Source organism: Oncorhynchus clarkii, chromosome 9, assembly GCF_045791955.1.
Source record: "Oncorhynchus clarkii lewisi isolate Uvic-CL-2024 chromosome 9, UVic_Ocla_1.0, whole genome shotgun sequence".
NCBI classification, from domain to species: domain Eukaryota; kingdom Metazoa; phylum Chordata; class Actinopteri; order Salmoniformes; family Salmonidae; genus Oncorhynchus; species Oncorhynchus clarkii.
In genome coordinates this window covers 73,931,168-73,947,252 of record NC_092155.1, presented here as the reverse complement: position 1 = coordinate 73,947,252, position 16,085 = coordinate 73,931,168, and the positions used below count along the sequence as shown (strand labels likewise).

The 16,085-nt window shown below is 42.0% G+C and overlaps 2 protein-coding genes and 1 pseudogene across 3 annotated transcripts in view; all 3 read left to right on the top strand.

Annotated features, from left to right (window-relative positions):
• LOC139416935 (S-adenosylhomocysteine hydrolase-like protein 1) overlaps positions 1–7,063 on the top strand; it is a 52,301-nt gene extending 45,238 nt beyond the window's left edge. Inside the window, exons 14-17 of one of the 2 annotated variants that reach the window (XM_071166119.1) lie at positions 3,151–3,219; positions 4,113–4,191; positions 5,021–5,141; positions 6,220–7,063. In XM_071166119.1, the coding sequence (XP_071022220.1) occupies positions 3,151–3,219; positions 4,113–4,191; positions 5,021–5,141; positions 6,220–6,226 (276 nt within the window). In that variant the 3' untranslated portion in view covers positions 6,227–7,063. The remainder of the gene's footprint in view (positions 1–3,150; positions 3,220–4,112; positions 4,192–5,020; positions 5,142–6,219) is intronic. The other variant, XM_071166120.1, reaches the window with a different exon arrangement.
• Positions 7,064–8,938: 1,875 nt separating this feature from the next.
• LOC139417406 (heat shock 70 kDa protein-like) lies at positions 8,939–13,222 on the top strand (annotated as a pseudogene).
• Positions 13,223–15,017: 1,795 nt separating this feature from the next.
• Positions 15,018–16,085, top strand: part of LOC139417405 (voltage-gated potassium channel KCNC1-like) — a 57,244-nt gene continuing 56,176 nt past the window's right edge. The window contains exon 1 of the mRNA XM_071166679.1: positions 15,018–16,085. This exon is cut by the window's right edge and continues 459 nt beyond it. Coding sequence (XP_071022780.1) covers positions 15,897–16,085 — 189 coding nt within the window. The 5' untranslated portion in view covers positions 15,018–15,896.

Below are 16,085 nucleotides of genomic sequence, written 5' to 3'. Positions count from 1 at the left end.
CATCTTTCTGGTAAAAAGAGGGGCGGGGGCGTATGCCTTATGACTAACGTGACATGGTGCGATGAAAGAAACATACAGGAACTCAAATCCTTCTGTTCACCTGATTTAGAATTCCTCACAATCAAATGTAGACCGCATTATCTACCAAGAGAATTCTCTTCGATTATAATCACAGCCGTATATATCCCCCCCCAAGCAGACACATCGATGGCTCTGAACGAACTTTATTTAACTCTCTGCAAACTGGAAACAATTTATCCGGAGGCTGCATTCATTGTAGCTGGGGATTTTAACAAGGCTAATCTGAAAACAAGACTCCCCAAATTTTATCAGCATATCGACTGCGCAACCAGGGGAGGAAAGACCTTGGACCATTGTTACTCTAACTTCCGCGACGCATATAAGGCCCTGCCCCGCCCCCCTTTCGGAAAAGCTGACCACGACTCCATTTTGTTGATCCCTGCCTACAGACAGAAACTAAAACAAGAGGCTCCCACGCTGAGGTCTGTCCAACGCTGGTCCGACCAAGCTGACTCCACACTCCAAGACTGCTTCCATCACGTGGACTGGGAGATGTTTCGTATTGCGTCAGATAACAACATTGACGAATACGCTGATTCGGTGTGCGAGTTCATTAGAACGTGCGTTGAAGATGTCGTTCCCATAGCAACGATTAAAACATTCCCTAACCAGAAACCGTGGATTGATGGCAGCATTCGTGTGAAACTGAAAGCGCGAACCACTGCTTTTAATCAGGGCAAGGTGTCTGGTAACATGACCGAATACAAACAGTGCAGCTATTCCCTCCGCAAGGCTATCAAACAAGCTAAGCGCCAGTACAGAGACAAAGTAGAATCTCAATTCAACGGCTCAGACACAAGAGGCATGTGGCAGGGTCTACAGTCAATCACGGACTACAGGAAGAAACCCAGCCCAGTCACGGACCAGGATGTCTTGCTCCCAGGCAGACTAAATAACTTTTTTGCCCGCTTTGAGGACAATACAGTGCCACTGACACGGCCTGCAACGAAAACATGCGGTCTCTCCTTCACTGCAGCCGAGGTGAGTAAGACATTTAAACGTGTTAACCCTCGCAAGGCTGCAGGCCCAGATGGCATCCCCAGCCGCGCCCTCAGAGCATGCGCAGACCAGCTGGCCGGTGTGTTTACGGACATATTCAATCAATCCCTATACCAGTCTGCTGTTCCCACATGCTTCAAGAGGGCCACCATTGTTCCTGTTCCCAAGAAAGCTAAGGTAACTGAGCTAAATGACTACCGCCCCGTAGCACTCACATCCGTCATCATGAAGTGCTTTGAGAGACTAGTCAAGGACCATATCACCTCCACCCTACCTGACACCCTAGACCCACTCCAATTTGCTTACCGCCCAAATAGGTCCACAGACGATGCAATCTCAACCACACTGCACACTGCCCTAACCCATCTGGACAAGAGGAATACCTATGTGAGAATGCTGTTCATCGACTACAGCTCGGCATTCAACACCATAGTACCCTCCAAGCTCGTCATCAAGCTCGAGACCCTGGGTCTCGACCCCGCCCTGTGCAACTGGGTACTGGACTTCCTGACGGGCCGCCCCCAGGTGGTGAGGGTAGGCAACAACATCTCCTCCCCGCTGATCCTCAACACTGGGGCCCCACAAGGTTGCGTTCTGAGCCCTCTCCTGTACTCCCTGTTCACCCACGACTGCGTGGCCACGCACGCCTCCAACTCAATCATCAAGTTTGCGGACGACACAACAGTGGTAGGCTTGATTACCAACAACGATGAGACGGCCTACAGGGAGGAGGTGAGGGCCCTCGGAGTGTGGTGTCAGGAAAACAACCTCACACTCAACGTCAACAAAACTAAGGAGATGATTGTGGACTTCAGGAAACAGCAGAGGGAACACCCCCCTATCCACATCGATGGAACAGTAGTGGAGAGGGTAGCAAGTTTTAAGTTCCTCGGCATACACATCACAGACAAACTGAATTGGTCCACTCACACAGACAGCATCGTGAAGAAGGCGCAGCAGCGCCTCTTCAACCTCAGGAGGCTGAAGAAATTTGGCTTGTCACCAAAAGCACTCACAAACTTCTACAGATGCACAATCGAGAGCATCCTGGCGGGCTGTATCACCGCCTGGTATGGCAACTGCACCGCCCTCAACCGTAAGGCTCTCCAGAGGGTAGTGAGGTCTGCACAACGCATCACCGGGGGCAAACTACCTGCCCTCCAGGACACCTACACCACCCGATGTCACAGGAAGGCCATAAAGATCATCAAGGACATCAACCACCCGAGCCACTGCCTGTTCACCCCGCTATCATCCAGAAGGCGAGGTCAGTACAGGTGCATCAAAGCTGGGACCGAGAGACTGAAAAACAGCTTCTATCTCAAGGCCATCAGACTGTTAAACAGCCACCACTAACACTGAGTGGCTGCTGCCAACACACTGACACTGACTCAACTCCAGCCACTTTAATAATGGGAATTGATGGGAAATGATGTAAATATATCACTAGCCACTTTAAACAATGTTACCTTATATAAATGTTACTTACCCTACATTATTCATCTCATATGCATACGTATATACTGTACTCTATATCATCGACGGTATCCTTATGTAATACATGTATCACTAGCCACTTTATACTATACTATGCCACTTTGTTTACATACTCATCTCATTTGTACATACTGTACCCGATACCATCTACTGTATCTTGCCTATGCTGCTCTGTACCATCACTCATTCATATATCCTTATGTACATATTCTTTATCCCCTTACACTGTGTACAAGACAGTAGTTTTGGAATTGTTAGTTAGATTACTTGTTATTACTGCATTGTCGGAACTAGAAGCACAAGCATTTCGCTACACTCGCATTAACATCTGCTAACCATGTGTATGTGACAAATAAAATTTGATTTGATTTGATTTGATTTGCACACTATCCCCTCACAGTACACACTATCCCCTCACAGTAGAGTGCACACTACAACCACACACGACAAATGATCTCTGATAATCTCTGTTTTGATTTGAAAAGTGTTTCCCTGAGAATGGCTTTGCATTTGACCACTGTTTTGATGTAGCTCGTGTGTGTGTGTGTGTGTGTGTGTGTGTGTTTCCTACAGGGTCGTCTTTTGAATCTGAGCTGTTCTACAGTGCCTACATTTGTCCTGTCTATCACAGCCACTACTCAGGTGAGACATATTGTCCTGTCCATCACAGCCACTACTCAGGTGAGACATATTGTCCTGTATCACAGCCACTACTCAGGTGAGACATATTGTCCTGTCCATCACAGCCACTACTCAGGTGAGACATATTGTCCTGTCTATCACAGCCACTACTCAGGTGAGACATATTGTCCTGTCTATCACAGCCACTACTCAGGTGAGACATATTGTCCTGTCTATCACAGCCACTACTCAGGTGAGACATATTGTCCTGTCTATCACAGCCACTACTCAGGTGAGACATATTGTCCTGTCTATCACAGCCACTACTCAGGTGAGACATATTGTCCTGTCTATCACAGCCACTACTCAGGTGAGACATATTGTCCTGTCTATCACAGCCACTACTCAGGTGAGACATATTGTCCTGTATCACAGCCACTACTCAGGTGAGACATATTGTCCTGTCTATCACAGCCACTACTCAGGTGAGACATATTGTCCTGTCTATCACAGCCACTACTCAGGTGAGACATATTGTCCTGTATCACAGCCACTACTCAGGTGAGACATATTGACATTGTTTATTTACATAGAGACCGATCCAATCAGAACATTGACACATAGAAATACAACAGTTAGATGCATTGTATCATCACAATTTAACTTTCACCGGTTTTCAATTGCTTTTCCCCAGATGTACACATACTAGTTTATTTAGAGTCATTCATTGACATTAGAAATACCGGGCTGCATGCATTACAGACGTGGTACTAGTCCTACTTCAATTGTTGGCGGTTTGCTGAAGACGAGACTAGAGCTACTCTGTTCTCCTGTTGTTCTGCTGCTACCTGAGCTTTGTGAGAATGGGATGTTGGCAGCGTTGAGACTCTGTGGTGGTCTGTGTCTCTCTGCAGGCCCTGGCTCTGATTGAGCTGTTCAATGCTCCTGAGGGACGCTACAAACAGGATGTCTATCTGCTGCCTAAGAAGATGGGTAAGACCATGGCACCCTATTCCCTATATAGTGCCCTACTTTTGACCATGACCCATAGGGCTTTGATTAAAAGTAGTGCACTAAATAGGGAATAGGGTGCCATTTGGATTGAACTGAGCCTTATTGATTAAAAACTTAATAAATACTGTAGATGTCAAATCATAATAAACACTGTAGATGTCAAATCATAATAAACACTGTAGATATCAAATCTTAATAGTGTAGATATCAAATCTTAATAAACACTGTAGATATCAAATCATAATAAATACTGTAGATGTCAAATCATAATAAACACTGTAGATATCAAATCATAATAAACACTGTAGATATCAAATCATAATAAACACTGTAGATATCAAATCTTAATAGTGTAGATATCAAATCTTAATAGTGTAGATATCAAATCTTAATAAACACTAGATATCAAATCTTAATAGTTAGATATCAAATCATAATAAACACTGTAGATATCAAATCTCGATGAATAGAAACCACTCACAGTTTTCAATGCTCAGTTTGTTGTGTGGTTCAATGTCACAACCTCAAGCTTTTTACCATAAAACTGCATTTTCCAAACAGAAGTGTTTCTGTGTCCCAAATGGCTCCCTATTCATTATGTAGTGCACTACGACCATATCGGCCCTGGTCAGATGTTGTGCACTACATAGGGAGTAGGGTACCATTTTTGGGAAACACCCATTTACTCTTGTTGTAAATCCATCTCAGTAATCATTTCACTGAAAGGTCTACCTACACCTGTTGTATTCGGCGCATGTGACAAATAACATTTGATCTACCGCGTCACAAAGCCACCCATGTGTTTCAGATGAGTATGTGGCCAGCTTGCATCTGTCCAATTTTGACGCCCACCTGACAGAGTTGTCTGATGAGCAGGCGAAGTACATGGGTCTGAACAAGAACGGCCCCTTCAAACCCAACTACTACAGGTATGGAGAAATGTTGGCGCACACACACACACACACCTTACTTATTCCCTCCCTGTTACATTTCTCCTAGTCAGCTCGGGGATTCGAACCAGCGACCTTTCAGTTACTAGTCCAACGCTCTTAACTACAAGGGTACCTGCTGCTGGGAAAATAGCTCTGGGATAGGGTTGGAGTGACTGTCAAAGGCAAACTAAACCATTAGGATATGACTACAAACAAAGGAATAGAAACCAATATATAAAGGATCAAGTATTTGGTGAAAAGGAAAGGACAACTCCTATAATCATTGACACATTCATGGAAATAAGGAATTTGATATAGAAACGGTAAAGAACCACTGACTGGCTGACATACAGAAGAACCCTGTGATACACAACAGGTTAAGCCACGCAAAAAGAACCAGGTCAGCTTTTAAAAAAAAAAAACTCTCTCAAACATTTCAGATAATGGTTTCCTCTGTAATTACGCTGACAGGTGAGGCTATTTTAAGTGGGGGTGGGTAGAATTCCCGCCTTCCTTTCTACTGTGGTGATTGGCTGTTGGGGAAATCAGTCAAGTAGGAGTGATCTGGGTTTTTCTTGATTTTTTTCTTTTGTTGATTGAGTAGTTTTAGGGGTAGTAGTTTTAGTGGTAGTAGTTTTAGGGGTAGTAGTTTTAGGGGTAGTAGTTTTAGGGGTAGTAGTTTTAGGGGTAGTAGTTTTAGTGGTAGTAGTTTTAGGGGTAGTAGTTTTAGTGGTAGTAGTTTTAGTGGTAGTAGTTTGGGGGTAGTAGTTTTAGGGGTAGTAGTTTTAGGGGTAGTAGTTTGGGGGTAGTAGTTTAGGGGTAGTAGTTTTAAGGGTAGTAGTTTAGGGGTAGTAGTTTGGGGGTAGTAGTTTAGGGGTAGTAGTTTTAAGGGTAGTAGTTTAGGGGTTCTGTGAAAGGGACATGAAACATCTTGTGGGACAGGACAAATCATATTATATTTATGGTTCTGTATGGCATGGATATTGGCTTCCTTTTGTGTGTGATTTTTTAATAATAAATCCCACTGTAGTTATATGATTGTTTTTAATGAAATATCTATTGTCTGTGCTCCAAGGTATTGACAGGAATGGACAATGCGGTGACCTGCAACCAACATCTGAGGGAGAGAAAAAAAAAACAAGATTAATTCTCTATTTTATTTTCTAAATTGTTACAAAAGGGAAGAATAATTATTTTGCTTTTATGCCGAATCTAAACTGTATTATTAACACTGTCGGGCATAATAATAATAACATAATATCTAACTTGTCTGTTAGGTATATGACTAAATTCATGCATTTCAATCATATGAAACAAGAGCAGAAACCAATATGTATGTTCCAAATGGCACCCTATTCCTTATATAGTGCACTTCTTTAGACCAGAGCCCTATAGGCCAGGGTCAAAAGTAGTGCACCAACTAGAGTAAAAGGTTCCATTTGGGACGTACTCCAAGAGAAGTAACCATAAACAAAAAAAATCGTCAGTTATATATTTTAAAATACTCTGTTTGCATGATTTTATCTTAAAAAATGATTCATTAATTGTTGCTAAATCACAATGTTTATTAGTGGCGGCTGGTGGGAGGAGCTATAGGAGGAGGGGCTTATTGTAATGGTTGGAACGGAATAGATGTAACGGTATAAAACACATAAAACATATGGTAATCACATTAGACTCCGTGATGATCCCGCCCTCTTATAGCTCCTCCCACCAGCCACCACTGACGTTTATTCATGGTTAATTGTCAATGTACTGTAGTTTTATCTGCTCCTGAAAGTCATATGGTGGCGCCAAATTATTGGCCGTACAGTTAGAGAGGAGAATGAGAGGGATATGTTTCCACACACACACACACAAGAACACACACATTGTCAGCGCACTGACATCTTAAATAAAGTACATTCCATGAGCCAGAATTGGTGTTGTGAGCTCTTTTTTTTTAATGTCTGATATACAGTATTTGACAAGTGTTTCATAACTGAAACAAGGCCTTGATGAAACTCGCTGACTGGTATCTGCATACATACCTGCCATTTAATGTCAGAGTGTGAATATGCCTTCTGAGCTATTTGCCTATCAGGTGACCTTCAACATTCAGTTCAACTAATTTGATTAAGAGTTCATATATTTGAAAAATTCCAAGATTTTAGATTTGAGGTTATTTTCAAGTTCTAGAAGAGGTATTAGTCTGTTGGCCTACAGTGACCTACTATATATAATCAGGTCTTTTCTGCTTCTGTTCATTGTTAAATAAGTTATATGTCAACGTGTGATAAGGTACACTTCATATGTTCGCCTTAGACTATTTCTGCTTCCATGTCCTTTTTTGATCAAGTAGAGGATTTATACTTCTCTTGTGACTGTGGTATCTATTAGATATCAGCAATAAACTCTAAATACTAAATAAAAACATACAATTTGTTTGTAGACTGATTTGCTGAGTGAGTGAGTGAGTGAGTGAGTGAGTGAGTGAGTGAGTGAGTGAGTGAGTGAGTGAGTGAGTGAGTGAGTGAGTGAGTGAGTGAGTGAGTGAGTGAGTGAGTGAGTGAGTGAGTGAGGTGAGTGAGTTGAGTGAATGAGATCAAGAGAGGCCTGAGAAGTCCACCTGACAATAGTTGACGTTGTTGTTTTTTTACATACAGTGAGCTCCAAAAGTATTGGAACAGTGACAGTTTTGTTGTTGTTATTTGACTCTGTACATTGTGATTTAGGTTTGAAATGATACAATGACTATGAGGTTAAACTGCAGACTGTCAGCTTTAAATTGAGGGTATTTTCATTCATATCGGGTGGATACAAAAGTAAAATAGTAGTATTTTGTCCCTGTACAAACTTGTTGGATACATTTGCTGTTTATTTTGTTTTGTGTTTATAATTTTGTGCCCAATATAAATTAATTGTAAATAATATATTGTGTCATTTTGGAGTCACTTTTATTGTAAATAAGAATGGAACATTAAACTACTTCAATACACATGTAGGTGAATTTGTCCCAGTACTTTTGTTCCTCTAAAATGGAAGGGACTATGTACAGAAAGTGATGTAATTTCTCAACGGTTCAGACAATATGGATCAAAATACCCTCAGATTAATGCTGACAGTCTGTACTTGGAGCTCATCCCCATTGTATCATTTCAAACCCAAAGTGCTGTTCACTGTCCCAAAACTTTTGAAGCTCACTGTACCTTTTTCATGATGCCAGTCAGGCATCTTTTGCACGCGTTCCTGAACCTGCCTAGTTGTACCGCTTTTTTTTCCTATTCAAACAGTCCAGCGTGTGGACTGTCCGCCCAGTGTTCAGCGCTACTGGTTCGGTGTCGGGTTGCGTCGATGGGGCCTAGAATATTCACCGGCTTTCCCAGAGCGCCCACTGGCTGCAGTTACTAATATTACTGACTTTCCAACAGCGCCCCCTGGCTGCAGTTACTAATATTACCGGATGTGTCACAAACTGTCACAGAAGATGTGCGATCACTCTAGAAAGGTGCTTTTAGTATTTAAAGCCATGGATCTCTCTCAGTTGAGCCATACCTTTTGGGGTAACCACACGACTCAGAAGCAAGGCCCAAACGGGGTGAAAATACTCAGGACTCATCCGAGATCCTTCAATATCTCAAGAGAAGAACAAGCTGTCAATCACTATAAGTACGGTTATTCTATAACGCTACGATGCTGATACTGTGGCAGTTTTTAGATAATGCCTAAACAGTTAACGTACATATGCATTATGTAAGTTATGTTCCTAATCCTACTCATGCAGGAACTTAAAAAATAAAATAAAATAAACCAAGATGTCTTCAGCAAAGGGAGTATCCATTGGCATTGACCTGGGCATCACATACTCCTGTGTGGGGGTGTTCCAGCATGGCAAGGTGGAGATCATCGATGACGCAGCAAAGAACCAGGTAGGTCCCACTTCTGTCTGTCTGACTGTTTATGTTTTAATAAATGCTTCCATGTGATAGTCTCTGGGATCAAATGTTGATCAAATCTTGTGGATGCATGTATTGTTTTGTTTACCCAAACTAACATTTAATTGTAATTCATTTCAATGCAGGTGGCCATGAACCCCACCAACACTGTGTTTGATGCAATAAGCCTGATTTCAGACATGAAGCTGTGGCCTTTCTAAGTACATTTTACATGAATTATTAATGTATTTACCATTTTTAAGAATACAAGCTCTAATTTATTACAATAAAGCACTAATACTTCAACAAATGGAAACATCACAAACAAATAAAAACTAAAACACATACAGGGTTACATATATACAGGGTTACATATATACAGGGTTACATATATACAGGGTTACATATATACAGGGTTACATATATACAGGGTTACATATATACAGGGTTACATATATACAGGGTTACATATATACAGGGTTACATATATACAGGGTTACATATATACAGGGTTACATATATACAGGGTTACATATATACAGGGTTACATATATACAGGGTTACATACACACATACAGTTAAAGTCGGAAGTTTACATACATTTAGGTTGGAATCAATTAAACGTGTTTTTCAACCACTCCACAAATGTCTTGTTAACAAACTATAGTTTTGGCAAGTTGGTTAGGACATCTACTTGGTGCATGACACAAGTCATTTTTCCAACAATTATTTACAGACAGATTATTTAACTTATAATTCACTGTATCACATTTCCAGTGGGTCAGAAGTTTACATACACTAAGTTGACTGTGCCTTTAAACAGCTTGAACAATTCCAGAAAATTATGTCATGGCTTTAGAAGCTTCTGGTAGGCTAATTGAATTCATTTGAGTCAATTGGAGGTGTGCCTGTGGATGTTTTTCAAGGCCTACCTTCAAACTCACTGCCTCTTTGCTTGACATCATGGAGAAATCAAAAGAAATCAGCCAAGACCTCAGAAAAATTGATTGTAGACCTCCACAAGTCTAGTTCATCCTTGGGAGCAATTTCCAAATGCCTGAAGGAACCACTTTCATCTGTACAAACAATAGTATGCAAGTATGAACACCATGGGACCACACAGGCGTCATACCGCTCTATCTCCTAGAGATTAACGTACTTTGGTGCAAATCAATCCCATAACAACAACAAAGGACCTTGTGAAGATGGAGGAAACAGGTACAAGAGTATCTATATCCACAGTAAAACAAGTCCTATTTCGACATAGCCTGAAAGGCCACTCAGCAAGGAAGAAGCCATTACTCCAAAACAAAACATTAAAAAGCCAGACTACAGTTTGCAACTGCACATGGGGACAAAGATCATACTTTTTGGAGAAATGTCCTTTGGTCTGATGAAACAAAAATATAACTGTTTGGCCAGAATGACCATTGTTAGCCGAAGAACACCATCCCAACCGTGAAGCACGGGGGTGGCAGCATCATGCTGTGGGGGTGCTTTGCTGCAGGAGGGACTGGTGCACTTCACAAAATAGATGGCATCATGAGGTGGGAAAATTATGTGGATATATTGAAGCAACATCTCAAGACATCAGTCAGGAAGTTAAAGCTGGTCGCAAATGAGTCTTCCAAATGGACAATGACCCCAAGCATACTTCCAACGTTGTGGCAAAATGGATTAAGGACAACAAAGTCAAGGTATTGGAGTGGCCATCACAAAGCCCTGACCTCAATACTATAGAAAATTTGTGGTCAGAACTGAAAAAGCTTGTCCGAGCAAGGAGGCCTACAAACCTGACTCAGTTACACCAGCTCTGTCAGGAGGAATGGGCCAAAATTCACCCAACTTATTGTGGGAAGCTTGTGGAAGGCTGCCAGAAACATTTGACCAAAGTTAAACAATTTAAAGGCAATGCTACCACATACTAATTTAGTGTGTGTAAACTTCTGACCCACTGGGAATGTGAAGAAAGAAAATAAAAGCTTAAATAAATCATTCTCTCTACTATTATTCTGACATTTCATAATCTTAAAATAAAGTGGTGATCCTAACTGACCTAAGACAGGGAATTTTTACTAGGATTAAATGTCAGGAATTGTGAAAAACTGAGTTTAAATGTATTTGGCTAAGGTGTATGTAAACTTCTGACTTCAACTATACATACATACATACATACATGCATACATGCATACATATACATACAGGGTTACATACACACAGGGTTACATACATAAAAAATGTACTTGAAAAGTTTGGGTATATCAATAGATGACCTTGTTGTTCTCACCCTTCTAGGTGACCAACGATGGTGGGAAGCCCAAAGTCCAGGTGCAGTACAAGGGAGAGACCAAAGCCTTCTACCCCCGAAGAGATGTTCTCAAGTCGGGGAGGAGTACAAGGGAGAGACCAAGGGCTTCTACCCCCGAAGAGATCTCCTCAAGTCGGGGAGGAGTACAAGGGAGAGACCAAGGGCTTCTACCCTGAAGAGATCTCAAGTCGGGGAGGAGTACAAGGGAGAGACCAAGGCCTTCTACCCCCGAAGAGATCTCCTCAAGTCGGGGAGGAGTACAAGGGAGAGACCAAGGCATTCTACCTCCGAAGAGATCTCCTCAATGATCCTGGTTAAGATGAAGGAGATTGCTGAGGCCTACCTGGGCCAGAAGGTATCCAATGCAGTCATCACAGTCCCAGCCTACTTCAACGACTCCCAGAGGCAGGCTACTAAAGACGCTGGTGTGATCTCTGGTCTAAACGTCCTGAGGATCATCAATGAGCCCACAGCGGCGGCTATCGCTTACGGCTTGGACAAGGAAAAGAGAGAGGAATGCAATGTACTCATCTTTGATCTCGGCGGAGGCACCTTTTGACGTCTCCATCCTGCCCATCGAGGACGGGATATTCAACGTGAATGACGACACACACCTGGGAGTGGAGGATTTTGACAACCGCCTGGTCAACCACTTTGCGGAGGAGTTCAAGAGGAAGAACAAGAAGGACATCAGCCAGAACAAGAGGGCAGTGAGAAGGCTGAGAACAGCCTGTGTGAGGGCCAAGAGAACCCTCTCCTCCAGTTCCCAGGCCAGCATTGAGATCGACTCCCTCTTTGAAGGCATCGACTTCTACACCTCCATCACCAGGGCTCGGTTTGAATAACTCAACTCTGAGCTATTCAGGGGAACCCTGGACCCTGTGGAAAAAGCCTTGAAAGATGCCAAGATGGACAAGGCCCAGGTCCATGAAATCATTCTGGTTGGTGGCGCCACACGAAATCCCTAAGATCCAGAAGCTCTTGCACAACCTTTTCAACGGAAAGGAACTCAACAAGAGCATCAACCCAGATGAAGCGGTGGCATATGGTGCTGCCGTCCAGGCGGCCATCTTGATGAGCGACACCTCTAAGAACGTCCAGGACCTTCTCTTCTTGGACGTGGCTCCTCTGTCCCTGGGCATCGAGACAGCAGGAGGGGTCATGACCGCCCTGATCAAACGTAACACCACCATCCCCACCAAGCAGACCCAGATCTTTTCCACCTATGCTAACAACCAGCCAGGTGTGCTCATCCAGGTGTACGAGGGAGAGAGAGCCATGACCAAGGACAATAATCTGCTTGGGAAGTTTGATCTCACAGGTATCTCTCCCGCTCCTAGAGGAGTTCCCCAAGTCAAGGTGACCTTCGACATCGACGCTAACGGCATCCTGAACGTGTCGGCGGTGGATAAAAGTACCGGCAAGGAGAACAAGATCACCATCACCAACGACAAGGGGCAGCTCAGCAAAGAGGACGCTGAGAAGATGGTGCAGGACGCCGACAAATAACAAAGCTGAGGACGATGCCCAGAGGGAGAAGATAGCAGCCAAGAACGGTTTGGAGTCCTACACATTCAACATGAAGAGTAGTGTAGAAGATCCAAACCTGGCAGGGAAGATCGGCGAGGATGACAAGAAGAAGGTTGTTGAGAAGTGCAACCAAACTATCTCCTGGTTAGAGAGGCTGAGAAGGAGGAGTTTGAGTACCAGCAGAAGGAGCTGGAGAGAGTGTGTAACCCAATCGTATCCAAGCTCTACCAGGGGGGGCGGGAGGGGCTCCTCCAATGGGGAGCTGTGGAAGAGAGGCCGGGGGCGGGGCTAGCTCTCAGGGCCCTACCATTGAGGAGGTGGACTAATCAATCAATCACTAAAAAGAGACCTGTTTATGATAGAACTACTGTTTGTCAACTAGCTTTGGATTCTTAGAACTTTGCGAGTACATACATTTGCTGTCACTACAAGAGCACTTTAGGTTGTTGTGTCAACTTCAACCCTAAATGATATGATCACATGTTAAACCAATATTATGAATGGGCTATTTTTTTGTTATTCATTTAACTTGTTACAATAACAAAAATAAAAAAAATGTTTTGTTAGTCACTCTTTTCATTAACGCAGTCTCATATTTACAGTTTAGGACTAAATAATATTACCTTTCAAATTTGTCATACAAAGTAACAAGTACTATACTCACATTTTTATAAACAATGTACTGTACAACATTACATAACAGTGGTTCTCTTATCATTTTAATTGCTCACAAGATAATTTAATTTCTGGTATTATATTGACATTGATATTCAAACCTACTTAAATGTACATGTTTGGATAGATGACTCACTCTATGTCCACAGAACTCCTATTGACTCAATTCAAGAAAAATTGTATGCATCCCAAAATGGTAGTGGACTATGTAGGGAGTAGGATTTCATTACTCTTCAAAATGATGGGAACCAATATGACCACTAGATGGCAATCTTAGGTCACCAAAGAAACACCTTTTCAAAATGCCAACAAACGCCGTTCCTTTTGAACCTGTTCACCTGTTGGACCAGACTGGCTTATGAAATATGAATATGCTAATCTTTTCCTAGAATAGCTCTGAACCGACGTTAACCCCTAAGCAGACTGTGTGAGCTGAATTGAACTGAACTGAATTTGTATTTGCGGTACGTCAATAAAACATATTCCTGTTATTAAGATGCATATTTGAAGAGGATGGATGACACATGAACGCATTGATATTGTAAAACATGTCTTTCCAAAGTGGTCCTAACGTTATGACACAACAGGTAGTGTTAACCCTTATTCTGACCTTGTGCAATTGTTGGTTATTTTAAACAGGCAACACAAATTGATAAGGATTACTTGGGGGTGATGAGTTATGTATATATATATATATATATATATATATATATATATATATATATATATATATTAAAAAATCTGTCTCTTGTAAATGAAGGATGAAAAAAAAAAATATTATTCAACGAGCATCAGTGAGAGGAAGAGAACATTCTAGAACAATGAAGAACTGAGCATCGCTGCTGATTGCTAAGGAATCCACATGTTATATTGAGAGATGTCTTTCTTTATACAAGTGGCTACTGCGCTCAAATGACTGATTTAAATGCTCCAGTTAAACGCAATTATTTTGGTAGATACACTGATGTTGGGTAAACGTGCTTGGCATGGTCTATAGAACACGAGTGAGTCCGCGTGAGGACATTGTACAGTCTAAAACACACATGTTGCCATACAAAGAACAGTTGTAATATAAACGATGTTTTTTTCATGGATCTCCCAATAATTTGACTTTGAATTCATATACATGTGTGTGTGTGTAGGTGTGTCTGGGTGAATTCATTGTTTTAGTTATCCTAATTGGGAATCAATATATGTAACGATGGATAGCCTACCTGTCCTCAGCCTACATTGTGGCACACAGATACAGTACCATAATAGATATGCGTGAATCTACAGTCATTTTAAAGCCCATACTAGTTTTATTCACGTTTTCTAATTATATAAACGGAAATCATGAATATATTTAAAGGAGTGGTATATTATAAGAACAAAATAATCTCTCATAAAGGCTCAAATTAACCAGACTAGAAAGGGTTAATGTATCGAGTCTGTTGCGAGCCTCAGTCGGCGTTTACAGGGTGGGCTGGGCTGGCTGTGTCTCGTCTGTCTGACTGACTATGGTGTGGCTGAGCTGAGGGAGGAGGGAGGATACTTCTGGTTGGAGAAGCAACAGATCCTTAATGTTCCCTGAAAAACAACCTCACATCACATCTCATTCGCCTCCAGGAAGACATCATCGCAAATTGATGGAATATTCCAAAGCACGCGTCGCGCGCATTTAGTCATTTAGATCATTATTGGGGTCAACTTCCATGTTTAGGAAATGTGTTTTAAAAAATTGGGGGGGGTCTGGCGGATTTTGTGATTTTTGTGAATTTTCGGATAAGGAATAATGCAACAATAGGTGAGGACCTTGGGTTATTACTCCAAAAAATTAATCTAGAAATAGACTTTCTTTAAATTGGCACATTTTGTAGATTTGATGTAGAATATAACACTCCCAATATTCCATAGCATAATCTGAAACTATCGTTGAAGGTCGCCAAGTATCCATGACTGAACTGTTGAATCTTTGAAGCCTATTTTCGGCAACAACTTCTGCTTATTTATAGACATTATTCAACAAATATTTTGACCACAAAAGCCTGCCTAGTCCAGATATTATATAGATGTTTTGAGATTGCAACCTATAGATAAGAGTCGTTAGGGGAGTTGTAGCCTTTATAACAGGAGGTTTTAGTCAAGGGCACTCTCTCTGCCTGCCTGCCGCTCGCATTGGACTTGTTGAAAGCAACAACTGTCCCCGGTACAGTTGGATACATGAGTAGTATTATAACAAGGACTGACATGAGGAAAAACTCAATTGTCACCGTGTGATTCACCGAGATATAATAACTGAATAACAAATTAACGGAATAACCAACCGTCTCTCCATCTAAATCTATGATTAACTCGGTGTGTGTTTCGTCTTACCGAGGACGCAAATCAGGCAACAAACCTCCGTCCAAGACATGCCTGAAGGAAGAGATGACCAGGGGGGAAGACTCTGAAAAAATAATCATCAATGTTGGTGGCACAAGACACGAAACCTACAAAAGCACAATTAGGACCCTACCGGGGACGCGCCTGGCA